General features: G+C 34.3%; 3 protein-coding genes across 3 annotated transcripts; 2 read left to right on the top strand and 1 right to left on the bottom strand.

The window, feature by feature from the left end:
• Window positions 1-5987: 5987 nt before the first annotated feature.
• LOC123707051 (tubulin beta-1 chain) lies at window positions 5988-10170 on the top strand. The gene is made up of 2 exons (XM_045656821.1): window positions 5988-6148; window positions 8495-10170. Exons 1-2 carry the CDS (start codon window positions 6092-6094, stop codon window positions 9779-9781), a joined length of 1344 nt encoding a protein of 447 aa, XP_045512777.1. The 5' UTR covers window positions 5988-6091; the 3' UTR covers window positions 9782-10170.
• Window positions 10171-14939: 4769 nt separating this feature from the next.
• LOC123707052 (trypsin CFT-1-like) lies at window positions 14940-16866 on the top strand. The gene is made up of 4 exons (XM_045656822.1): window positions 14940-15024; window positions 15805-15976; window positions 16092-16347; window positions 16509-16866. Exons 1-4 carry the CDS (start codon window positions 14979-14981, stop codon window positions 16806-16808), a joined length of 774 nt encoding a protein of 257 aa, XP_045512778.1. The 5' UTR covers window positions 14940-14978; the 3' UTR covers window positions 16809-16866.
• A 1329-nt stretch (window positions 16867-18195) lies between these two features.
• LOC123707053 (uridine 5'-monophosphate synthase-like) lies at window positions 18196-25129 on the bottom strand. Its single transcript, XM_045656823.1, has 3 exons — window positions 25008-25129; window positions 19900-20040; window positions 18196-18854 (listed from the first exon to the last, which is right to left on the bottom strand). Exons 2-3 carry the CDS (start codon window positions 20038-20040, stop codon window positions 18342-18344), a joined length of 654 nt encoding a protein of 217 aa, XP_045512779.1. The 5' UTR covers window positions 25008-25129; the 3' UTR covers window positions 18196-18341.
• Window positions 25130-27889: the final 2760 nt, after the last annotated feature.

A 27889-nucleotide genomic window follows, 5' to 3' on the forward strand; every position in this document is an offset into this window, starting at 1 on the left:
TATTAACTTTTATTTCAATACGCATTTTATAACCCTTGCTAAATTACAAAGAAGTCAATATAAACAGAATTCTTATCAGTAGATATGAGTTACGAAAAACAATGATAATGCATTGAGGCATGTGAAGTTTAACACTTGTTATCGATTCAAACAGCTGATATAGAATTTCAGTAAATTATTTCCTACGTAAGGTATATTAAATATTTGTAACTATTTGAACTACGTTACAAGAATTTGAAATTATTAATAGAGTAAGTCTCTGGGGACTTCTTGAGGTTCATAGTTATTGACAATTGACATATAAAATTTGACGGAAAATTAGTTGTGGTTTTTGATTCTATATAAATCTAGGACTAATAGTTAGTACTAAGGACATCAAGGCACAAAATGCAATACAATAAGAAACATACACGAAACAACAATGGGTTACGGTTATTTTATTCAAGATCTTTTACAATGCAAAATCTTACGTCACGAATATTTATACTAGTATATTAAGTTTCTACTTGTAGATTATTTACTAGACACAGACTACTAAACTTATCTATTTATATAAACATAAGTACATAAAAGTCGCCTCTTGCAACTTGGATTCCTTTGGATTTTTTAGATAAAAACAGGTTTATTATAATATTGCCCTTTAATGTATTTTATATAGATTGTAATATAATTCTTTGATCTCTTTGCGAATATAACAGTATAAACACTACATATTAATTTCAGCGTCTATATGTGACATTGTAAAGTATAAAATTACTACTAAAAACTAAATTATTTTATTATTATGTAATTATTTTTTTGTAAAATTTACGTTCACCATAATTGTCATGTATTTCAGAATATACCTACAGACATAGACATAACATTTATTACTAACAGAACACACACAGAGAAACACATAAAATAATAAAAATTAAAATAATTAAAAAAAGAATACAGGGATAACATTTTTTTAAAGAAAAAGGTTTAATTGTGTAATGCGTGTGTGCTGTGGTTGTAATTGGCCCTGGCTCAGCATTATGCTGAGGAGCAGAGTTGTTCCACAGCACTGGTCATTCTGCCAGAGACCACAACAGTAGTTATGTAGTTGTTATAGCTTCTAATATACTGTAGAAAATGCATTATGTGGTTCAATAATAAAGTTCAATAAATAATATATGTATCATTAAACAAAATTTCTCATAGATCTTAACAAATTAACCTTCCTTATTAGTAATATAGTCATAACATTGTTAAGGATAAATCTCCGAGTACAACATCAAAATATTATTTTAGTAGAGGTGTATAGAAATGTTAAATTCCGCAATACTATAGGTAATTCGTTGTACTTACAAGTTTCTAAATTAATTTAACATCTTTTTCAAATGTCCCGTCGAACAAATATTTGGCCGATAAATTTCAGAAATTCGTTGGTATTATAGTTTAGTCGGGGCTGTAAAATCCTAGGTCAGAGAACCAGTTAGATTAATTGTAATTTAATTAAACCAGCCCAGTATTGACATCATTCACCTTGCCTATAAATAGAAGTGCACTGACCATTATACAAAGGTCTCTATTTCACGTCATTGAACACGGATTGGCACTTATCTAGCTAGCCGGCGTCAGTAGCTTTGTTTGTTGAATATACCAAAAACTGTATCATTATTTAATTAGATGGATCTTTCTGTATATATGTGGTTCCATGATTAAAATTAAACAAAAAATATTCAATATAATTAAATAGGCTGCTTAACATCTACCCGCTCACAGTCTACAATCTAAATATACGACTTAAGGACTTATGAACATACCCTACGCAGAGTTAGAGCTTCTTCTGAGACCTAGTATGTAGTTACAGACTTTATTCATTCACTCACTGACTCACTCACTCACTCACACATTTGCACTCACACACTCACTTATGCAATTAAGCGTGTTGATAACAGTTAAAAATCAATAGCAAAAAAAGATGTAACTAAATTATATATAAATTAAATATTTTAAGGAATGTATAATTAAGTTTGTTATGAAAGAGCTGGAAACCCTGACACAGGTATTTTTTACTTAAAAGGGTTCCCACATCTTACACATTGTACTTAAAATTAATAAACACATATATTATTTTATATACGCGTTGAATTGTCTTCATTTATTAAACAAAACATTTAAAAAATCCAGTTTAAAGAGGAATCTTTCTACTTTTGTTTTTCTTTCTAATTGTTTGTACTTTAACTCGGCAATTTTTGTATCCGTATTCAACAAACAATCAGATTTAATTTAATTTTATGTATACACTAAGCGGTGTGAGGGGTCAATGTAAATTGGTCGCGATAATACTGATGTCATACCTAAAAGTTAACACTTATGTCAGAACATGTTTTGGTTATAGTAAACAATATTAGGTAATTTAAAAATGACACACGCTTTTTTGTAATTAAAAAGCGATTGTAAAAGACACACACAATACACAACTTGAAGATCATGAGCCTTGCGTAAAAAATAAAATATGGATATAAGGTTAGTGGGGAACAGTGTTGGCCTGGTGGCTTCAGCGTACGACTATCATTCCTGAGGTCGTTATATAGCCGACTCTGCACCAATGGACTTTCTTTCTATGAGCGCAATTAACATTCGCGCAAACTGTGAAGGAAAACATCGTGAGGAAACCTGATTGCCTTAGACATAAAAAGTCGACGGCGTGTGTCAACTACAGGAGGCCTATCACCCACTTACCTATTAGATTGACAAATGATCATAATCATTACAAATATCCTCGAAAGCTTTGGGCTTGTTGGTGGTAGCGCCAGTGATTTCTTGATTTATTATAAGGTCTATAAACAAAAAAAAAACTATTCCTATGGATCTATGGAATAACGACGTTTTACTCAGGGCGAAGCGTCTAGAATTATTAGATTATGCGGAAAATTTAAAAATTTATATTTAATATACATTATATGCCTTATATCTTAAACCAAGATAAGATTATCAATGCAACTGCACCTATCAAGGTTAATTTATAATGGCTAGATAACACTTTATACATTAATTAAACAATAATAGACTCAATTTACTAAATTAATAAATTTATTACGGGCGACGGTACCCGGAGCTAATATAAAATTAAAACCCAGAGCTTAGCTTCTTAGGGACTTTAAAAAAAGGTTAATTTTATTACTTTTGTATAATATTTAGGTTATTTTATTCACCAAGAAATAATTGGACTTGAGGTAAATTGTTTAGTAACAAATAGACCCAGTAAGCATGTTAAGATTTTAAATAAAACTAGTGATTTTTTATTTATGTATGAGATGCTGTATCGTAAAAACCCTTAGTTATCTCTTTTTGTTACCAACAAAACTGTCCATATTTGGAGTTTGGGATGCCGATTCCTTATAAAAGTGGTTCCACCATACATAATCTTAAAATACCTCATATTCTCAGCCCTGTTTGGATATTTTATTACTTAAACCATAGAGAATACGAAAAAGAAACAGACCAAATTGAAAACTAAAATTTAAATTTCGAATAGAATTTGTGTCATATGTTGGACAAACAATCCCTATGTATTATGTTATAAACAAACAAAAATTATGACTCATTACAAAATGGTTCGATCTTACCATTCTGTAATGATTTTGAATTAATTTACGTTTTTTAAAATGACCAAAAGTGTTGCGGATTATTATATAAAGTGTATGTACAATTGATATCACCATGGCTACAATTTTTGAGATTAGAATAAATATTGTAACCATGGTTACACAAACATTACCTTTATTTTAACGTTTGTTATTACGTTCGTCTGAGATTAGCTGGTCACGTGACCATTTCCATACATTTTCGATGTCCATGGCCACAGGTCACTTTGTATATTATTCTTCCCAAGGAGCCGAGTAGAATAATCCGTAGCTGTATATTATAATCAATTTTTGTTATTAAGCAAAATGATTGATGTTTTGAGAAAGTTCACTTAGTCATCGATTTGCGAAATCGTGTTTATTATAATTTGTATAAACACCAACATACGGTAGGCGACGTTTTCTTTTGTACGCGTACATTGCTTTACCACACTCGTCACTTGTTTGAAAATATATAAAAACCTATCGGGTAATAAACAGGTGGGCAGAATAAATTATTAAGTTAACCCAAGGAAAATTAAATTATTCAAATTATAGAGTAGAGAGTATTAGTGTGAATGTATAATAGGATAAATAATATATAGTTTAAGTATAAATAAATAAAATGAAATTATTATTCATTTTCACCAGATTCCTAAATTCTTTATTAAAAAATTAAAACGGATTACACGTAAAATTTCAAAATTAATTAGTCACAGAAAATACCAAATCCAGATACGCGTTACCACAAGTATAGAAATATTTATAGGTTGTCATACTTTTTTATTCCAGCCAATATTTGACTATACTCGAATAATTTTCTAAAAAGGATAATAATCAATGTTATTGTTTTTGTATGCGTCAATGTAATGCGCGCAAAACGATTCTGTCACCAGACAGATGAAAACAAGATGGCGTCATTCGAGGTGCGGTGAAATCGACCAGATGGTCGCGAAGAACATGAGATAGCCTTATACGTAATTGATTTTAAATTTTGCAACTCCCGTTACGATTTACAACAAAATTTGGGATGGTACGAAATACAATGACCACCGCTTAACTTTTTGTGAGTAACTACCTATATGCAGAATCCAGTATTAAAAGAGCAAAAACTGTTTTTATTAAGCCATTGGGAAGTGTGTTACCTCTAGCCAGATTACTTACTCCCATTTGTCCTACACTAGCGATGTAACACCTGTACCAATGGTTACAATGTTTAAAAGTATTAAAAGATAGATATCATAGGTAAATAATTAGGAGTCATAAGTTTTTTTACAATATGGACTCAAGGTACTCAAGGAAACCATGGTCCTACCATGGTTTCCTCCCTAGTCCATATTCCATAGATGAAAAATATGGCGATTTGCGAATGGGTACGGAGGGGTGCGAGGTAAGGGGGTGACCTGTGTCTGCCGGCCGGCCGGCGACCGGCATGGTGTGCCAACTTAACGCAACAACACACCTGCGAACAAAATCATCCAAAAATATCAATATATTAATAGCACTCTAAATTTTTGACAAGTATTTGATTACCACTAGCATAATAGTTAAATTAAAAAGTAAAATGTTTTAAAAATTGGCTATGGTATTTGGTAAAATGAAGATAAGAGAAGTAAATCGATCTTTTTCTGGTATGTTGGTACAACTGTTTGCTGCGACGCAGGCGGAAATCGGTCAATGTTTAGACGTGGGATTGTTCAGTATCGATATCGATAATAAAATATATATTTTAAGCACCGCACTTGTTTCTTGAAAAATGTTTCATTTGGGTAAAACTTATTGTGTACCAGGATTGGTGCCATTCGATTGGTGATAAAAAGTCTTATTCTGTATATTATATTAAAGGATGAATCATAGCTTTTTATTATTAAAATTCGTTTAAATATTAGTATCTACATAGATGTAATAGTAATTTAGTAATCTATATAAAAAATAAATATATATTTTACTCTAATACATATAATTAGGATTTATAAGTCAAGTATTGAATCGTTAAAGATAACGCCTATAAATATATATCTGATTAAAATAAACACATGTATTCTGGATGCTTATTTCCCTTGTAAAATTAAACCTATATATTCTATTTAAAACCAAGTCTATATTCGAAAAATCAATTATTTTAAACAGTTGTAATATCATATATTTTATTAAGTGATAATGTAATATGAAATCGTGATACGGTTTACGCGGGTAAATACTACACCTTAATTCATTAGTGCATACATTTAATATATTAAATAGTTGAATCCATGAATTTTAAAGAAATATTAAGCTTATTTAAATCGAAAGTAACACAGGGAAGATGACGCATTGCGACAAATCTTATCGATATTTAAGTGCGCAGCGGGCAGCACTATTCTATAGGCTGCTTTCGTGGCTCGCACGAAACGGTACGTTCAACATTATTCTTCAAGCACACACCAAAGTACGTGGTGCGCGCGGAGCAGATTTTTAGTGTTTTAAGTAACTTATAGTTCACAAATTTCATAAATATGAGGGAAATCGTGCATATTCAGGCTGGTCAGTGCGGTAACCAAATCGGTGCTAAGGTAAGCTTTCTTTCTAAATTTTGAATATGGAATGTCTTGAGGATGCGGCCGGCATTTTGTGACGCCATGGTTCTATATCACACCTTTTGATTTTGGAAGCAGAAAGTTATTTCACAATTGCGTTTAATTAGATATCTGAATTAAACTAATATTTTGTGTAAGTTTCATGTTTTAGTAATTTAGTTAGTGGCATGACTACTCGTCATGACTTTTTTTACTTACACCACACCTAGTTTCTATTGATTTTAATTGAGGTCGCAACCACGTGTTGTATTGCAATTTGTCGGTTTCGTACCCAAGATTTATATCCCTTGGATCCTGTCGAAGCAATGATTTTTAAAAATAGGCATCGACTTTACAAATAATTAACGTTCATAATATCCATTAACGGTCATCTATAAAATGCATCTGCCAGTTCTTTTGGCGTAAATTGCATTTTTATACTTTAATGTACCTATTAAACACTCTGCAGCTGTCGTAGCCGTTAAAAAACCGTTGAATAATAATAATATGTATATGACAGCCGTTACGACCCAAGGTTAGCGTCCTGATAAAGGGCGACCAATCACAACCCAAGTTAGACGATTAAAATTTTTAACATCTTTGCAATGCTTTTATGCTTTGGTAGAAAAAATATTAAAAAAAGCGATTTCATTGTATCGCATTAATGGAGCCCTAGGTTTATTATTTAGCTGATAGTTAATAAATTATAGATGTTTCTAATTCCATTTAATGTGTCCTAAAACTGCAAGGATTGTTGGGTATTCCTTTGAAACGCTTAAAATCGGTAAAAGTCGATTTAAGAAGAGTGTCCCGGAAGTATGCGCATGCTCGTTCGTTCACCCCAATATAGTTTAAAATAACTCTAAAGTAGGTGTTTATGAAAGCTTTTCATCTTTCACTGGCAGTAAAGTTCCAAAGGTTCCGGGTCTTACGAAATTTGTATTTTTAGAAGACTGTCATAGCAGAGTACAACAAATATAAACAAAGACATAAATATGACACAAGTAATATCATTTTTGTATACAATCTAAACTAATCGCAAAAATATTGTAGTTTCGTTTTAATAGAATGTTGCTTGCACAAGAAATTTACTATATTACATCATGTATATTTAAAGGTGCCTAATTAATTTGTCTTGTAAATCGTAATCTTCCATGTCTTAAGGAAAAAAGTTAAAATCTAAATGATTTAGCAGAAAGGAATTTAATATAACAGCAAGTAAAAACATTACTTGAGACTTAAAATAATACAAAAATTACTACCATTGTGATGTATTTTTGTACAACGCAAATAAAGAGTATTAATGACTTCACTGCTGCTACAAGAGCTTGAGCACTATTTAATAACGTAATGGTATATCAATTATACATAAAATGTTAATTTTTAGTTGTCAGACTGGGTTTAAGATCTAGTACCAATGTATGAATATTTCTTTTGAAACTGTTATGCATTGCATTAAACTGTATTTTAATTAAATCTGCTCACGATTGAGTTGCGTCCGACGTACGTCAATTCATAAAGGTTTTCCATTTGAGGCAGTAGTTAGTATAATTAACTATTCTAATGTAGTCAGTTATTTAATTAATAAAAATTATAATATAAATTTTCTATTGTTTCTGATGACAATAATCTTGATATCAAAGTAAATAATAATAGTATAATTGCAAATTATTCTACTTACAAAACAATATTTGGTAGTGTAGTAAGTATAAAAATAAATGTAAAGTGTGAGAACTGCTTATAAATAATTAACTATAAGATAAAATCAGTTATCAAATATCATCTTTATTCTGACACATTTATTACTTTAATCTTTAAATCATGATTAAATGGTTGAATCAAGTTTCTAAGAAGTAATTGCCGATGTTGGTATTTATTATGAGTAACCAATACCTTTATTGCAAAACCAATCAACTTGTTGGTATTCAAAGCAACCATTTCTAGATAGTCATGTTATAAAATTTAAAATTATGTAAATAATTGTAAGTTTTTAATATACTACTTTATGTATACATAGCTTCAATCCGTTCAAAAAGTGTTTTTCTTTATTTGTAAAAGCTATGTTAACAAAAGACAATACTAAGTTTAAACTTGCCAAATCGCATAGTACTAATAAATATTAAACACAAAAAACGAAAAATATTTAATTGTCCAACCTCCTAAGAAAGCCAACCAAAGCATTTGTATTTGTTTAGCTATTCGTCCCCTTGGTGACTTTAAGTGACCATTTCTCATGTCGCCGCCCTTTTGTAAGCTAACGAAGTCTGCTTGCTCTGCAACCCAAAAAAACTTCACTATAAATAATTAGCAAGTTATTAATCTTATTTCATTTCTCTTTTACAGTTCTGGGAGATTATCTCTGATGAACACGGCATCGACCCCACTGGTGCCTACCACGGAGACTCAGACCTGCAACTAGAACGCATCAATGTATATTACAATGAAGCTTCTGGGGGCAAGTATGTGCCCCGCGCCATCCTTGTCGACCTCGAGCCTGGCACCATGGACTCTGTCCGTTCTGGACCTTTTGGACAAATCTTTAGACCTGACAATTTTGTATTTGGACAGTCTGGTGCAGGAAACAACTGGGCAAAGGGACATTACACAGAGGGCGCGGAGCTCGTAGATTCAGTTTTAGATGTAGTACGAAAAGAAGCAGAATCTTGTGATTGTCTCCAAGGTTTCCAACTCACACACTCCCTCGGTGGTGGTACCGGCTCTGGTATGGGTACCCTACTTATCTCCAAAATCAGAGAAGAATATCCTGACAGAATCATGAACACATACTCAGTAGTACCATCACCTAAAGTATCAGATACAGTAGTAGAACCTTACAATGCCACATTATCAGTCCACCAACTTGTAGAAAACACAGATGAGACCTACTGTATTGACAACGAAGCTCTCTATGATATCTGCTTCCGCACGCTTAAACTCTCGACGCCCACGTACGGCGACCTCAACCACCTCGTGTCGCTCACGATGTCCGGTGTTACCACTTGCTTGCGGTTCCCAGGTCAGCTGAATGCGGATCTCCGCAAGCTGGCTGTGAACATGGTTCCCTTCCCTCGTCTCCACTTCTTCATGCCCGGCTTTGCACCACTCACGTCACGCGGCAGCCAGCAATACAGAGCCCTCACCGTACCCGAGCTGACCCAACAGATGTTCGATGCCAAGAACATGATGGCCGCATGCGACCCGCGACACGGCCGCTACCTCACAGTCGCCGCCATCTTCCGTGGTCGCATGTCCATGAAGGAGGTTGACGAGCAAATGCTTAACATTCAAAACAAGAACTCGTCCTACTTCGTAGAATGGATCCCCAACAACGTTAAGACTGCCGTATGTGACATCCCACCACGTGGTCTCAAGATGGCCGCCACTTTCATCGGAAACTCCACTGCCATTCAAGAGCTGTTCAAGCGTATCTCGGAGCAGTTCACCGCTATGTTCAGACGTAAGGCTTTCTTGCATTGGTACACTGGCGAGGGTATGGACGAGATGGAGTTCACTGAGGCTGAGAGCAACATGAACGACTTGGTCTCAGAGTACCAACAGTACCAGGAAGCCACCGCCGACGAGGACGCCGAGTTCGACGAGGAACAAGAGCAGGAGATCGAGGAGAACTAAACCAAACCCCATTCTAACTCACCACCCTGTTTAACGTTCTTAATCAGTTGCATGCTTTAGGTTTTGTATATGTTGATGAATATGTTGATAGCATAACATTCCCAGCGCATGGGAGGGCGCTCATCGTGTTTATAGCCAACTATAATCTACTGGTGACGCCCCCTCTCGGACCGGTGCTCACTCTAAAGTTGACACAAAAGTAAGATCTTTTGTTTGATAAGGCTGAACTTTGATTTAATTTCTAAGTTAATTTTTTATCTTTGTAACCAGTGTGATTGAGTTTATGTTGGCTTTTTGTAAATGAAAGTTTAATATTGTCGTACAATTTTTCGATATTGATCAATATTTTTAATTGTTCCAACTGGTGATTAATAAATTACATCATTTTACTCATTTGTTTTATTTATGACCTGAACATGTAACTTTACAATTACCATGTAATTTTGAAAAAAAAAGTAAAATTTTATGTATAATATATCTCATTTAAAAGCAACTTAAATAACAATGCGTAATTTGATTACTAGGTAAAATACCTAAGGAAAAAAAGAAAATAGCCGTCCTGTTGGGTCTTTTGACAGTAATCCTATATAATTTATTTATTTGCCTATCAGTATTTCTACAGTTAAACAGTATCCAAGCAATTACATTATACACTAGAGCTAAAAACTGAATACACATTCAAACAAACAGCACAGTTAACAACTATTACCTACCTATTTAAAATAAAAAGCTATATTTACAGTAAATTCTAAGATGCATTGATCATTATTATATACATTTAATAAAAAGGAATAAAGCTATCATAAATGATTTTTTTTAAAATTACATTGAATATATCTATTTGCTGGTAATTTGTATTATATCTGAGGGTGTACGAAGTTTATCTTGTACTGTATGAAGAAGGGGTGTAAAATAGTAAAAGCGACAGTTTCAGGACAGTTTTTAATTAAACCGTTGCAAATAACGTGTAGAAACAGGTCGTATTATTTACGACCTACATTCCAAGGATTTAATACCAAAGTACTTGCAGGAATATATATTCCGGTAGCTACCATACTTCCCGAAATCCTTAAAACTTAAGCTTTTTGTTATTGTTATTGATTAATAGAGAACATTAAAAAAAGCCAATCTACAAGAAATACATTGGCTTCTGGCATGAAATTGGGGACATAACAGTGCATGGATATTCTAGTGTGCTCCTAAAAAAAGCAAAGTAGGCATTATATGCAATTTATATTCTTAAACTTGATTTTTAGAAATATTTTTTGTCATCTGCAAACAAGATATTCTGAATACTTGAAAGAACATTTTATATCATATAGATAAGCAACAAAGGACCTAGTATAGACCCTTGAGGTACACCAAATAGCACATTTATAAATGTGCTCTTATTAGTACATTAGTACCGTCCGCCTTCTATTATCACATACGACTTGATCCATCTGTTTAGATCACGGATTTCTAGCGCTAATAGCTCATGTAGTAGAATGACATGATCGACCCGATCGAAAGCTTTTTTGAAAGTCCGTATAGATAGCATCAATTTGTCTATTCCCTTTAATATGTTCTAGGTAAAAAAAGGTCACGTTGCTGAAAGTTGAACGATTTCTGGTAAAAACCATGCTGCTACTGTGGTAATTTTATAAGGATAAGAGAACTAAACATATTATTAACTAATTTTTCAAATTATTTGCCAAACGAATTTGGAATCGAAATTTGTCGAAAAATGTTCTAGTTTAAGTCTGGCTCCATTTTTGTGGAGCGGAACAATGTGCTGGGAAACTACAAAATATATATGCCATTGATTAAATATATTTGTCAAAGGTTTGCGAGTTGTCTATAGCATTTTTGTAGGAAAATTGAAGGTATTCCATCACTCCCTGAGCCTTTATTGATATTTAAAGATTTTAACTCTATACAGACTTCATCCTCGGTCAGTATAACTTGGTTACGTATCATAGGATTCAGTTAGGAGTTGAATATTGTAATTATCAACTGGGATAATCAAAAATAAATTATAGTAGTATTATAATTTAATTTCATAAGTTTTGTATAAGGACTAGTTCCGAACCACTACTGGACTAGCAACTCTTTATGATTTTTTTCACTAAATGTTTTATTACCCGGAGCTTGAAACTAAACCTTTGATAGACGTGACCTACTAGCGCCTAACGAATTTAAACGGGCAAATCACGCTGTCACGCTGTAAGGGCTACGCCTGTTGCATACATTTTCTCTCAGGCCCTGTTCTATAAAATAGCAATTTTTTTTATTAAATAAATTATCCACCGTCCACGAAATTACTTCGCTAGCACTTGGGTCTTATAATATTTGAGTTTAAAATGGTTCCTACATGTGGGAGCATCCGCTGGTCATAGTCGTGGCTTTCTAGGACCACAACAGAGTTGTTGTATCATTATGACTTTTTTAAAACAAATTTGAGTTTACACTTTATAGCCGTGGCGGGGCTTTCACGCCACACCTAAGAATTAAGATTCAAATACCTGTGTTAAATATTAATCTTTCCGTTATTCAAGGAAGCAATAACGTGTGCTGAATGCAAATGAAATTGCAGTATTTTGCATACTACGTACCTTGCTTTTACTTCAGTTTCGCAACCAATATACATTAGTATTTGTACGTGAAGAACTAATTTTAATAACATGATAAAGGTACCTACTGCCTTTGTCATGTTAATTATATAAAACTAAAATAACTTTTTAGTGACCGGTGAAATAAAAGTCAACCGAAAAAATCTAAGACAACGGAATAGTGCCTCATCTGTGGAGTAACTATTGTCGTCCATTAATGTAAAGTAATAGGTAATATTAAAACAATTTAAATTTATGGTAAAAGAAAATATAGAGTAAAATTTTGCTTAGTGAAAAAAATACCTCTCAATATACAGCTGACGAAGCATATATCAGAATTGCTTGGTCTACATTTTATACCAACGACACTTCAGACTTAGAAATAAGGTCAACAACACTTTGAATATGAAAAACATAATTTTCAAGCAAAACTTATCGTTCGAGAAATTGATAATTGCGACTTCGTATCCATAAAATAATAACTTATAGTTATTTCTAGGACATCCCACAAAAAACGATGATGGGGTTCTAATCTAAATATAAAATTAACTTATCTACTTATGAACGTTAGTAAAAAAATATTAGTTCTACATTTATATTTACTGCCAGTTCTCAAATTAAGAGCGTAGGAAAACGAGAAGAACTGACAATAAACACTCCGTCACTCTTATTAATCGCCAATATTGCAGGGGGCAAACATTACATCATGCTTCTCATCACATACTAGAGCAGTTAATTATTGTAATTAAATACAAAATAATCAATAAATTCACCATTATATGCACCGCACGCAAGCATCTATGTATAGAGGATATCAAGTATGTATTAATGTACACTACTTCAAGTCCGACCATTCACCTCAAGTATATCTGTTCGAGTACGAAGTTAGCCATCGGCCCACAAGTGGCGTCCACAAGCAATGCAATTTAAGTGAGCACGAACTGTATAGTTGGTAACATAAATATAAAATATCACATGGATCACGGTTTGCTTACACCTTGCATTAGTTAATTGAGTAGTCGCAGAAGGTAATTGAGTTGACGATTCTGGAAAAGCAGCCAGGAGATTCAGCCGTGTTACCTATTTTCCAACATACACATTAATCAACATATATTGATGAACTGAACGCTGGAGCGAGTCACAACATACGGTAGACTTTAGCAAGCAGATTCTTTTCAACGAGATTAAAATTTATTAATTGACAAACCGTACGCTAGGGATTTTACTAAAAACCGTATGCGTAATCGCCTTGGAAAAAACGGACGATCCTTGAAATCCTGATTCAAGGTTCTAGCCATTTTAGAAATGCTCAGGTGGAGCTCGGCGCAAAGAAAAGGATTGGGAAAAACTGATAGAAAATATTATGCAATTGTTTGTACAAAAAACACAAGTAACTCTTAACCCAAAACACTCATATCTATCAGTATATTATAGTATATCAATAACGATAGAGATGGTCGAAAGTCCCATGCTACGCTACGGAGGGCCGTTATTGTGTGATCCGATATGAATTAGGTACTAACACGCTTAACGTGATCATAAAGCTTGGAAGTATTCAAAGTATGAAATTAATTTTTACTTCCAAGATTTTTAAAATAAAGTTCATACCATTTTCATTAATTGGTGGACCTTATGATCACGGAAACTGAACTGAAGTGTCATAAAATAATTGTCGCTTTAAGCAGCAGCTAATACTTTAATCATATAGTTAAATTATCAATTTATTGGTAGTTTATCGATTTATTGCAATGAGATAAAATTTAATAGACTGAACGAAGGATTTCGTGACGATTTTTTCCTATTAAAGCGTTCCTATGTAAAAATATTTATTTTTTTCTCCCCCTACATTTCGATCATTATATTTTATTACTTCCGTAAGTGTTGGTCATATATCTAGCTATCGCTTACGTTACATATAAGAGTTATTATTCTTATCATGTTGGTAAATTTATGTAAAAAAATCATTAAAAAGTAATATTAAACACATGGCCTTTCGTAAATATAAACTAAAAACTGAAGTATACTTTGTAGTCAGCCTCTAGGGGAAAAATTTACATTAAAATTATTACAATTGTAATTAGCTTTATACCAAATTACAATTTCTACTACATATTAAAATACTGTTCTTGTTCACACCTTTTTTTTATTTTTAAACAGTTGACTCTAATTATGATAACCATAGATGAAATCCAATGCCAAACATATTTCAAATGCACATAAGAACAACTCTAAGGAGTTTTAAATTTGTATTGTACTTGATACATCGAGATTCATTACTTATCGCCACCCAAGTATGACTTGTGACCGTGTGCTGTCGGTCTTTTAGGGCTCACTGTTTCTTGAAGGGTTTATGTCGAATTGGTTTCAAAATAATTAATAAATTCCACCAAGTGGTGGTGCATAACAAAAATGCAATTATAAAATCTTTTATAATATTAAATTTTATTTTATACGACTCACGCTTGACCGTGTTTAATCGTTCTGGGTATTTGTATATTTCGTATCTGTATTAATCCAGCCGATCTAATTCTTTTAAGATATCATTAAACCCATTTTCATATAAAAGAGCCCCTAATTTTATTTAGTAACACAATTGGTAACACAACATGAAGATTCTAATTCTTTTGAGCCTCGCCTTGGTCGCAGTGTCTGGTAAGTTATTAGTTATTCCTATTAAATTTTAATTATACACAACATTTTAATTAACACTTTCATTGAAACAAAAAAGTTTTAACAATTAGATAAATTAATATTTGTAATGCATTTCAATCACATATCAAAATTCTATATTCTTATTTGTACAATATGTAAAATTACGTTCAAAACAATGCTTTAACAACTTTTGGAAGTAAATTTTAGTGTATTCAGTTAACATTCCCGTAGTAGCTGCACTCAAAAACAAAATATTGGATTATTCTTATAATTTAAAAGAAAATGGGCATCAATTGAAGTTGGCTTGACGGTCTCAAAATCAGATTACTTACTTGCACGAGTAGGCTGGTTACTCAATCTTTTGCTTTTGTCTTCGATAATTAACAACAATTTACTAATATTAATATTGATGTGCTCATTATATAGATCTAGTAACAAAGTTATTGATGATTAAACGTTTAAATAGAGTTGCCCTAACATTGTTATATTCTTATTTTGGCACCTCAAAAAAACTACATGGCAACACACGCGCTTTCACGCGTCTAGACCGTGATTCAAAAGCTCCAAGGATTCTAGACCAAAACGCGAGACTAACTAGCCAATAACTAGTTCAATATAACTCTGCAGTCATTAAAAAGAGCAAACTTACATCTATTAGTAGGCGTGATTTACCATCATGTAGGATACATAAAATTAGCAACACCAACAATTAAAGTATGACGTACGATATATACTGTATTAATAACGGAGCCATAAATAAATAGTTTAATTTCTTTACAGCTGTGCAACCGCGATACCAAAGGATCGTGGGTGGCTCGGTGACAACCATTGGCAAATACCCATATGCCGTCGCGATGTTGTATTCGCGATCCGGCAGTGGTACATACACCCAGAGCTGTGGTGGAACCATCATAAACAACCGATCTGTGTTATCCGCTGCCCATTGCTTCTAGTAAGTAGTGGCCATCTTTATTATATGTGGCATTCATAAACCCATCATCATGGTCGGTCCAAGAGTTGCTTATATGTGATTTGTTCTAGAAATATTATTAAAATAACTTTTACAGCGGAGATACTACTCGGCAATGGCGTATGCGAGTTGGTTCAACTAACAGTAACAGTGGTGGTGTAGTCCACAACACCAACGCAATCATAATGCATCCTCAGTACAATCACAGGACCACTGACAATGACGTGGCAATTGTCCGTTCCAACTCAGCTTTCAACTTCAATGCCAATGTGGCTAGAGGATCTATTGCCAGCTCCAACTACTATCTTCCTGACAACGCACCTGTCTGGGCTATTGGCTGGGGACGGACCGCCGTAAGTTGAATGCAACTAAATCTTTACTAGAAACAGTTCATTCTTTACTTGACTCTACTGAAAAGTAAAGTTTGTTGATCAAATACTATATTTGCTTTAATATAAATTTATTGTATGATTCTCTTATAGTATAAGTTTCATCTATAAATGTGTATTTTTAGTGGAACGGACCCTCATCAAACCAACTCCGCGAGGTACAAATGTACACAGTGAATCTTCAAACTTGCATCAACCGCTACAGAGAAATCAACAACTTGGTAAACGCTAACATGTTGTGTGTTGGTATCTTGGACGTTGGTGGCCGCGATCAGTGCGGTGGTGACTCTGGTGGTCCCCTCCTCCATAACAACGCCGTTGTTGGTATCTGCTCTTGGGGTCACAGGGAGTGCGCTCACCCAAGATACCCAGGTGTTAATGCACGCGTTTCCCGTTACACAAGTTGGATCCAGTCTAACGCTTAAATTAAGAACTTTTTATATGTCAAAGTAAATTATTGACCATTATACTATATGCTGTATACTTTTTGATCTTATTAGCTAATCCTATCTATCCCTAGGGATATTCCAAATCATTAAATAAAAAACCGTACACAAACGGTATGTCGTATAGTGAAGTCAATGTACTATACAATACACAGCGGGCGAGAAACGCAAGACGTTTGATTATGGTTGATCAAATGGACTTATCATGACGCATCTTATAGATTATCCAGGCCTGTTAGGTTAGGTTCTCCACGATGTGCCGCGGCGACTGAGTGTGGACGGCCCGCCCCTGTCGCCTCAACTCGCCAGTATTCGTGGCGAAGATCTCCACAAGGGGCCATTAATGCTTTTTTAGTTTTAAACTTTTGAATGGCTGGCGGCGCAGAGGATTACTGGTTGGGGGGAACTAGCTGTTTTACTCTAGATTATGGAAGTTTGCAACACCGAATGTACAATGACAAGTGAGAGGTAAATGTCATCGGCAAAATTTGTTGCCGACTTTTATCAGTAAAACATCAGAAAGCGTCATGCAGAAATCTTTTAAATTTTATAAGGTAGCAAAAATAATCGGTTCTCAAATTTGCCGCCCCAAAAATTAGCCACCCTAGGCTCCAGCCTACTCTGCCTGCTGGTAAATTCTTGTCGTCACTGCTTGTTTCATAAAATATTCTGTAATGTTACGTACATTATTAGAGCTGCAAAGTTGTTTCATTCATTTCGAGAATGCGAAATATTTGTTAGTACCTATTTCGTATAAAAATGGCAAATACGTACTTAATATTAATTACGCTGATTATTAAACAAATATACTATCGAATTGGAACCAAAAACGGTACTTAGTAGTTATGGTATACATTTTATAAGCGAATTTAACTCGAGGAACTTGTTTGTTTGTGGGGGGGGGGAACTAAACTTGAAAAATTAATTCGTCCACACAATTCTTCTTCACTTTATAGCTAAAGGTTGGCCGTTAACAACTTGAATTGCCGGGTCTAATTAGTTAAAATTTAACTTTGTTGAGATGACTTCATTCTTAATACATACGACGAATATAATAAAATAAAATGTTATAAAAACTGTCTGTGCAATAAATGTGTCAATAACCAAAAAAATTGCAGCGTTGGCCTAGTGGCTCCAGCATGCGACTCGAGCTTGTAGGTTCGATCCCCGGCTGTGCACCTTAGATTTCCTTTCTTTAGCATTCGCTCGAACGGTAAAGGATAACTTCGTGAGGTAACCGGCTTTGTCTTAGAGCCAAAAAGTTAACGGCGTGTGTCAGGCACAGGAACACCTACTTGCCTATTAGATTGACAGAAATCTGATTTTGATTCTGACTGATTTATTTTATTTTTTTAACCAATAAATTTAACACAAACAAGTGAGTGAAATAGCTTTATTTTTACTTGCAAAAAATAAATATGTTCCTATTTTAATAATATTTTATCAAACTGTTCATGTTAAAGCCTAGTACGAAAAGTAATGCACAATCATCTTGAATTATGAATCAATGCTTTAAGGGCCGTTATCAGCTCCGTTAATTCTTTGCAATGGTTCTTTTAATCCAAATTGACACTCTTTGATATGATCGGACACAATTTCAACAGTTTCGTCGTTAATTCTATCAGCGTTTCTCAACATTGTTACAAGATCTGTCATAGTGAACAGTGCGTGCACATTAACTCCATTTGCCATTAGCACACTGGCGCCACCTTGTTCTCGGTCCAACACTACCACAGCGTGATCTACGCTCAAACCTTCGTTCCGTAGCGTTGACACTGTTTCAAGTAAACTCCCGCCAGAGGTCACTACATCTTCAACCACGAGGCATTTTTGGTGTCGATTATAAACGCCCTCTATAATCTTTTTGGTTGCATAGAGTTTTGTTTCCTTCCTCTTCATTATCATTGGTGTGTTTCCTGTGACTGACATGACAGTGGCAAAGGGTAGTGCAGCGTACGGCACGCCACACAAGATGTCGTGTTCAATATTTGAAGCTAAATTGAGGAGTTCTTGGGATACCGCGTTCTGAAAAAATAAGTTATTCATTTGGCTAAACTTCAAAAAAATCAACTCGACGTGCAATTGTTTTTCTTAGAACCTTCATGGCTATCTTCAACGGTCCGTTGGCAAAACATTTTCTTTTGCGAACTAGCGAACTGTGGAAACGACTCCCGTTAGGGGTGTTGGAGAAGGAACTATCTCCAATTTAAAAATAGTGGATACTCTTCCCTCAAAGGCCGGCAATGGCTTGGGCAACCTACCATGGGTGTCCATGGGCTGCGATAAAAAAAAACTGTAGTCACTTTACATACCGCTATCATATGATTGTGTATTCGGTAACTGACATACTTACTCTAATTATTATTCCACGATTATTACTAATTCTAAAAAAGTATTTTATTCGACGAAAATTAATAATTTAAAAAATCTTTGTCAAATAAACAAATAAGCGATACACATTCATACTAAAACGATATATAAACTTTCCAAAAGATACCACATCTTCATAGGCTGGCAACGCATTTATCACTTCGATTGATTACCTGTCCCTAAAAGTACGCCATAAATCGTTATAAAAATCGTGAATATTTAAAAGAAAATATTTCTTAAGAAATGACTGCTTCTACCCGTTATCTCACTTCGATAACTTCTGTATGTAATAAAATAATTAGTTATATCTCGTTGACTAATGATCTATCAAAAGTAATAAATCTCTGAATTATTACTTATTCATGAGATCATCTGCGTAATTACTTTTTTCGACTACTTTGCACAATATTGTGAAACAATTTTGATTCTTATAAAATTAACATAAATACATAATACTCTATCTGTGTTGTAATAATTTCGTTTTGTTTTATGTATTAAAATTATTTATTTTTAACTAAGGAATTTAAATTTGTACCGTGGTGTGACCCATCGGGCACCACTAAAATAGTGTTTTGTTCGGAATAAGGTAAATTATAGAGCTATAAAATTATTAATACAAGAATAGAAAAAAAAATTGTGACAGTTAATATTTTTCCAGTTCTTCCGTCCATTCTATGCACTTGATTTCTGAATTACTTACCATCATTCTAGGATGAGAAACGATGACTCTTAAGTCGAAGTATATAGGAGTGTGTCGACCTAGCTTCGCCTCTATATCACCAAGTCTCACTGCGCCTGCATCGAAGAGTTCCACTGCTAGCGTTGATAAACTTCGAGTCATCTGCAAAGAATGTATAATTTACACACAGTGAATTCCAATCCCACATAATGTATATTTAGTTAGTCCTATAGTTAGTTAGTAAGTTAGGACTATCTTCAAATACCCTTTTCCAATATCGATTTAAAACTCATAAAGGTTTTGTTTTACACTCAGTTTGAGAGGTAATAAATAATAAATATCTTCAAGTAGTATAATAGATTGAATATAGAGCAGTGTTGGCTTAGTGGCTTCAGCGTGCGACTTTCATCCCTGAGGTCGTAGGCTCGAGTTCCGGCTGTGCACCAATGGATTTTCTTTCTATGTGCGCATTTAACATTAGCTCGAACGGTGAAGGAAAACATCGTGAGGAAACCGGCTTGCCCTACACCCAAAAAGTCGACGGCGTGCGTCAGGCAAAGAAGGCTGATCACGATCACAATTGTAGCGCCGTTGATTTTATTCAAGTAGTATAAGATAACTACTCGAGCTTATAGTAGTATAGCTTATTGATATATCAGTTAATGGTAATCCAATGGTGGCTTGGAATTTAATTTGTTGGTTGGGTTCCAGAATAATCTTAAATAGTACCCCCTAAATAAATGCAAGCCCTAAAAATTCCTCTAGACTCCATAACTTGGGGGGAAACCCCAAAGTCATCACTCTTAATTAAAAATATCTGTTTATATTAAACTGAAACTACCAGGGAGGTAGAAAGTAAAGGATATTTGATTCGTTAGAATGTAATTATGTGAGTGTGACTTTTGTTTTTCGAAAGACGGAAGACGAAAGAAGGAATACGCTTCAATTGTGATTGGACATACGTAACATGTTACGGCGTCATGACGCCTGTCGACTCGTGGTCGTGATGCTGTTGACCAATGAAATGAATAAAACGGGACGTTGCATTAAGATTACATGAGTACGAACCACGCAACGCAATCTACATATTGTTAGCGGTAGTTGATTTAGTTCTTAGGGTAGGAAATTAAACACTTCAATGATGACATAATTCACTATAATTTACTTCACTGATTTTACGTGAACTGTATAACTTCAAACTTGTACGAAGAAAAGGCCCGTGCGCATGTCACAACCTCTTTTATAATCACAACTCCCTCCTCCGACTCGACCATCCCACTTCGGGAAAATGTTCGAGTCAATTCGTAACAACTCGTAAACAACCGAACGAGTCAAATGAATAACTATTGCACATGCGCACTTGTAGCAAGATTCTTAAGAATATGATTCATAAAAATGTTTAGAATTTAATTATATTAATATTAGAAGCTAACAATATATACTACGACAAAAAAGGCCCGAAGGAGGCCCCGATATGCTTTATCGGATCCGGACGATCCAATCACGATAGCCAATGACAAATTAAAAGCCGCCCGAGAGGCCAATAACAATGAATATAAAAATCAGATTTCAGTAAAAAACCGTCTTCACCCGGAAAGGCGAGGACCTTTACTTCGCTCATTCCAGTGAGCTTCCGCCTTGCCCTTCAGGCGAATGATCACCCTGTGATGGTCCAAGCCGTTGTCCAAGTCTCACAGGACGCCCTTGCGCTACTCGTGGGAAAACCGTAACCGTTGCCTTAAGGGCCGTTACAGCTCAGCTCGGGCTGTAACGGCCCTTAAGGCAGCAAGATTCCATAAGAAAACTCAAACTTGGAAAAATGGCCCGGCCAACTACACAGCATTACACCCACTCTATAACGACTATAACGACAACAATTGAGGAATAAAGTTCTGTTTAAGTTGCTAACATTAGGAAAAACTGCGCAGCTGTGTACGTTCTTTTGTCGCTTCATTGTCCTAACCCGACTTTCGGCATCATGTGTAGGAACTTTCTAAGTAATTTGATTGCTTACACGTGTAGAGACCGTGGTTGACCATGACTAATTATAAGTAGGAGTCATGGATTATCTATTTTCTTTCTCTTCGACGTTTTTCTTCTCCATTCAACAACAACTCTCTATAACGCCATAACATGCACAGACTCACTGTAGTTATATAGAGTTGCACTGTATATGTTTGCAATTTTTTATTATGTATAATAAAGTTTTTTATTTTCTTTCATTTATATCATACCATTTTTATTTCTACAATCAGGTCAAGAGTAGGAAGTAAGTAGCAATAGATTTTAACGTGTAATATCACCACAGCAACTTATTATCTACTTTCATTTCAACTAGTTATTTTCGCCCCCAGTAATATATTATATGTACTATTATTAAGTTAATGAGTGGCTTATATATAAATAATTATAAGAGATAACTGTTGGTCAGTTTAGTACAAGGATTTTTGACAGTTAAAAGGTAAATATTAAGTGTTACTGCTCGTAAATATTGAACCGTTGCTTATAACATATATTTTGTATAATCGTTCAGCAAGGACGGGACCATGTTTATTAATAAATAAAATAATAAATATACAATGCAGTTAAATTATTTACAGACTCAGCACTCACGCAGAATGCAGATAGGTACCTACACTGTGATCCTCTTTCCTATTGGCCTAAATCTCGAGCTGGTTTGACAGTCGACATATCATCTATGTATGTCGTCAGTGTACTTGTGAATTATCTTTCGCCTTAAAAGCATTGTTTTTAAATATAACTTATCAATTTTATGCGCTAGAAAAGTTTTAACAAGAAATATCTAAGTAACTGCACAACGCATTGCCCATCTCTATACATAGTGAATGATATATATCTATACGAAACGTAATGTTATATCTAATGTCAGTCCAATATGTATAGTCATGCTGTAGTTATGTTTTCATATTTCTATCAACTTCTTTTGTTTTTAAACTTTATATTCTGCGCCCGCCAAGTGTCGAGCAGAAGAGTGGCACGGCCGTACCATCTTATTCTTGACGCAGTTTAGATTCGGTTAAGTTTAGTTCCGAATTTTCAATTACCAAGCAGAGTTTGTTTCACACAGTATATTTCATATTTCATTAAATTTGAACCAGTTTTAGAATTATAACAAGTCAAATTTTGTCAATGTACAATACTTAATAAAAATAGCTTTTATTCGAGTACATTTACATAACACGTTTCATTAAGTCTGTGTCATTATTTTGAACATACTCGACCTCCAATGTGAGTGAAGGCCTCCTCCAAATACTTCGAATGGGTCCATTCCTAGCGTCTATTTTCGAATTCTACCTCGAGTTATCTAACCTTACTTTAGTTCGTATAAATATTTTAGTTAATAATTAGAAGCGTATCCAAAATGTAAACAAAAATCGCATACTCGAAGCCAATATTGAACCCTTTAGTTTTGACCTCCCTCATAAATTGTATTTTAACATTCTTGTTTCCGATAATGTCCAATAATATAATTGTCATTTAGATTTGTGAACCCTTAGATAAGCCGAGTTAGTTTTTGCTGGTGTCGCAAGCTTACTCTCTTTATTCTATGTTAGTTATACGCTCATATTTTAAAGCATTAAAGTATGTTGTTACCCAGCTTGTAACAAAACGCTTTATTTGATCATATCCGTGTGAAAACCGCCACCAAACATGATTCCCGCTTAAAGTTTCTAGTGGGCGACCTCTCTCTTTTCCTCTCACTGGGTCATTTCAAGTAAGGATCTTGACACATGACACATGCGTGCAATATGTCCGGTTTATTTCCACTGTAACTTTTTGGTAAGTTTACGGCGTCTTTACTTAGGCTTTAGGCTTCGTATCACACCGTTTTTAACTTTGTCTTTAGGTTTAAATCAAAGAATGCAACGCTCCATAGGCCTTTGGCATACACCCATCTTCTTTATTAGCGGCATATTAAAAATCCACGTTCTGAATCCATATGATAGACATGAAAGTGTGCATGTGTTCATGGCTGTTCCTTTTATACAAGTTGGGATTTGAGAACTACAATACTCACTACTGGCTAAATCTAATTTAATATAACATGTATTACTTGAAGGATACATTGTGTTTCCATGCGATGGCCAAGTTAATGTATTTATTTAAAATATAAAAGATTTGTAATATTGATACAATCAGAATAAGATGTTGATAGGTTGGCTAATTGCGTAATAACTTAATACAGAAGGTCTCTTCAGTAGAGACTGAATAAATTAAGAGGCCAACCAATAATCCAATTATGACATGGACACGAGTTTTTACGGTAGAAGAACTGTGTTGCAAGACTTGGTTGTAAAAAACAGGTTATGTTTTTATTGACATATATCTGAATCTAATTACTTATTAGCAATAAGCCTGCCTCTTATACTTAGCACATATGTCTGTATTGTTAACTTGTGTACAATAAATTGTTATACACTATTAATAAATGACGGTTTTATTGGCTTTGAGAATTGTATTAAGGAAAAACACATATTGGAAAATCACGGCGCGTTTGAAGTTTACAATTATTGAACTGCGACTGTGTTGTAAATTCATACAACGACAAATAACGCTATGTTACATATTATTTTCAATTCAAATATCATCCATTACCACAGTGATTTTTAGCCACTGTCTTGTGGCTAAAAATATTTATATCACATAAAAAAGTCAATAATTTAAATTCATATTATATTCAATAATATTCAAATTAATGCAAGAAATAAATGTCAACTATATTCTGGTTTAGTTTATCAAAATGTAGACGCTTAATGTAAAAAAATAGTAACATTTTAACTAAAAGGATGATAAATTCAATACCTTAAGATTCCAGTTCTACCTATCTCATACCGAAGATCTAAGTCAAGCATAATATATCGAACTTATGCACGCACGCGGTAATATTTACCACACAACCACCAATAAATAAGCAATGTTTAGGCTTCAATATCTCAGTGGCCATATAATGCATCTTTTTCTAAATTCAATAAAAAAAGAAGTTAAAAGTCTATTATCTGTGGCACACGACATCCATCTTTGATTGAGATCGGTATGAAGTTATTTTATTCTAATTTTTCGGAGACTCAACCTTCATTATAAATCTTATTGAGAAATCACTTACATACCTTGTTATCTGTGTGTACATAAAATCCCTTCACTTATTCACAATCACATTCGATAAAGGCACTTTTGGCGGTTTTTTAATTCCTGTGGTCATTAAATCTGTGTGTTCTAGATGCGTCGAGAAACGTTAATGTCTGTGAAAAGTAAACAACTGTATTATAATGTGGTAGGTATAAAATTAATATAGGGTGACCATGTTGAATAAAATGAGGATAATTTTTTATAACTGTTTTTTTTTTACAACAGATTAAAAATTGTGACATATTGTAATTAATTTTTATGCATTCATAAATTGTTTCTTTGTGCTTATTATTTTATTAATAAGTTATATAATAAATACCACTTTACATAATACTGGGTTAACGATCACGCATATGATAAGTACGCAATATCGACTCATAAGACATAACTTCTAACTTTTTTTTTGACTAGGGTAAATGCAATGCACATACCCTTTCGTGGCGTGACTAGTTAGTACGGGAGTCACTATTCTGCATAATCACTAAAACCCAAAGGCTTCACCAACAATTGCCCTAGGCAGGACAACAGCAGAGCCCTTAAATTCCCGACTCGAAAATGTTCCGTCAGTTAGGTTTGAACGTTCGGAACGTTCTATTTAACGTTAATTTACTGAACTTTACAAAACAAATGCCAATTTGACACTGACTGTTTCATTAATAATTTACCGTGCAGCCTTTTCTGCTTGGTATCCCAAAACTGTTATTTTTGTAAATCAAACTTCGAACTATTGCATTTAAAAAGTCGTGGACACGACTAATCTAGAATAAACTTTTTGAAACTAGGCAAACGCCCTCGCGATAAAGCAAAATCATGGTCAGGTATAGTGAAACCTTCCACCTTCCTTTCACCTTCATCGGGAATCGCGAGGGTCCTACGGGGGGGGGGGTACTACGAACTCTACTCACACCAGTGAGCTTTCGTTCGGACTCCAAACGATTGACCACCTTGCGACGGCTCAAGCTGAGGTCTGCGTCTCGCAGGAGACGACGAGATCGCTGCTCAATTCGGGCTTTTAATGGCTCACCCTGCACGAGAACAGCGAGATTCCATTCGAAAAAAACTAGATCCTAGGATTTAATCTCTTCATTTCAAAAATCATGGGGTCACTTCAGTTCATATGATACCGAAGCAAAAACCAGTTACTCAAGACTAACACTATCTTATATATAATAGATATATGCCGAGAAGACGACGAGATCGCTGCTCAATTCGGGCTTTTAATGGCTCACCCTGCACGAGAACAGCGAGATTCCATTCGAAAAAAAACTAGATCCCTGAATATGATACCGTAGCAAAAACCAATTACTCAAGACTAACATTATCTTATATATCGTATAACCGTATATACGTCAGAAAACCTAAAAATATTTTTATAATATTTCCCATGGAGGTTATATTGCATTTGAATGTCACTTAAAAAATACAAATTAATAGAGCGGAAATAAGATCAAATTTTGTTAAAGTGAAATTCTTACAGCTATCAAGTGTTATAAAAAAACTTTTGGCACTACAAGCTTTATACAAATGTCTGTATTTGTTTCAAGATCTTTTCTTATAGGTAGGTGATCTGACCGTCGTATTTTTGGTCCTAAGAATCTGGAGGGCAAACTTTTTTAATGGCCACAAAGTTTAAGAAATTCTAGAGGTTTATTGTTAAAGCTTTTAATCTTAATATTATAAAAAACATTACAAATAGAATCAACGTTTTCTTCTTGATTGTCAAAACGTAATTATAACGGGCCAGATGCATGCTGATGGACCCTTTTCGGGCCGGTTTAAGCGTTCGCGAGCCGGCAATGGTTCTCGGCCCTACTTTGCCCATCACTGGTCTAAAACATGCTTTCCTAACGTAGTTTTCCTTCGTCGTACGAGCGACTGTTAAACGCATAGACAGAAGACACCGCACCGTTAAAAATTAAAAAAAAAAATTATTTATTGAACCTAATCGAAATGTAACAAAATTTACATTTCGATTTCTTACTTAGAGATATTTAAAAACTTAAAGTTCTCAAGTATAGCAACACCTGTCTAATTAGTCGAGTTACCACTCAATATTCATATATTTACAGCATCATTGCTGGGATGCCAGTATTTCAGCTTTGACGAGATTCGCAACATTTTTCATTTGCCTTAGAGATTTTAATTTACAAAGGGAGCCTACTCCTTCAGAGGCCGGCAACGAACCCACTAAAATAGGTACCCATGGGCTGCGGTCAATCAATCAATTGCTTTTTATGTCTTTGCAGTAGCTCTATCTTTGAAAGAATCAATTAAACTGGAACGATAGAATTTTTCTCCTTGGGGGGTTAGGGACTATAAACACTATATTTGTCTCATTACATAAATGTGTGTTGATCAAAATTTTGCAGTGCTGGCCAAGTGGCTTCAACGTGCGACTCTCATCCCTGAGGTCGTAGGTTCGATGCCCGGCTGTGCACCAATAGACTTTCTTTCAATGTGCACATTCGTTCGAACGGTCAGGAGAAACATCGTGAGGAAACCGGCTTGCCTTAGACCAAAAAAGTTGACGGCGTGCGTCAGGCACAGGAGTCTGATCACCTACTTGCCGATAAGATTAACACATTTTGTTAATCATCCTCATGTTTCATAACATCATGAAACAGATACAGAAATCTGAGGCCCAGAATGGTTGTAGTGTCACTGATTTATTTTTATTTTATATAGATTTTTGTAAACAATATACTCATATGTTAAGTGCTGCGTTTATTATTATGTCCACGTAATCTTTATTATATCTTATTATTTATTTAAATGATAATTTATTTATAGACGGTTCGCAACTTAAACCAGTTATAATCGGCTTAGATCAGCTTTAGTGTTGATTGATTTTAAATTTGATCAT

The sequence above is a fragment of the Pieris brassicae genome, chromosome 3 (genome assembly GCF_905147105.1).
Source record: "Pieris brassicae chromosome 3, ilPieBrab1.1, whole genome shotgun sequence".
Lineage (NCBI taxonomy): Eukaryota > Metazoa > Arthropoda > Insecta > Lepidoptera > Pieridae > Pieris > Pieris brassicae.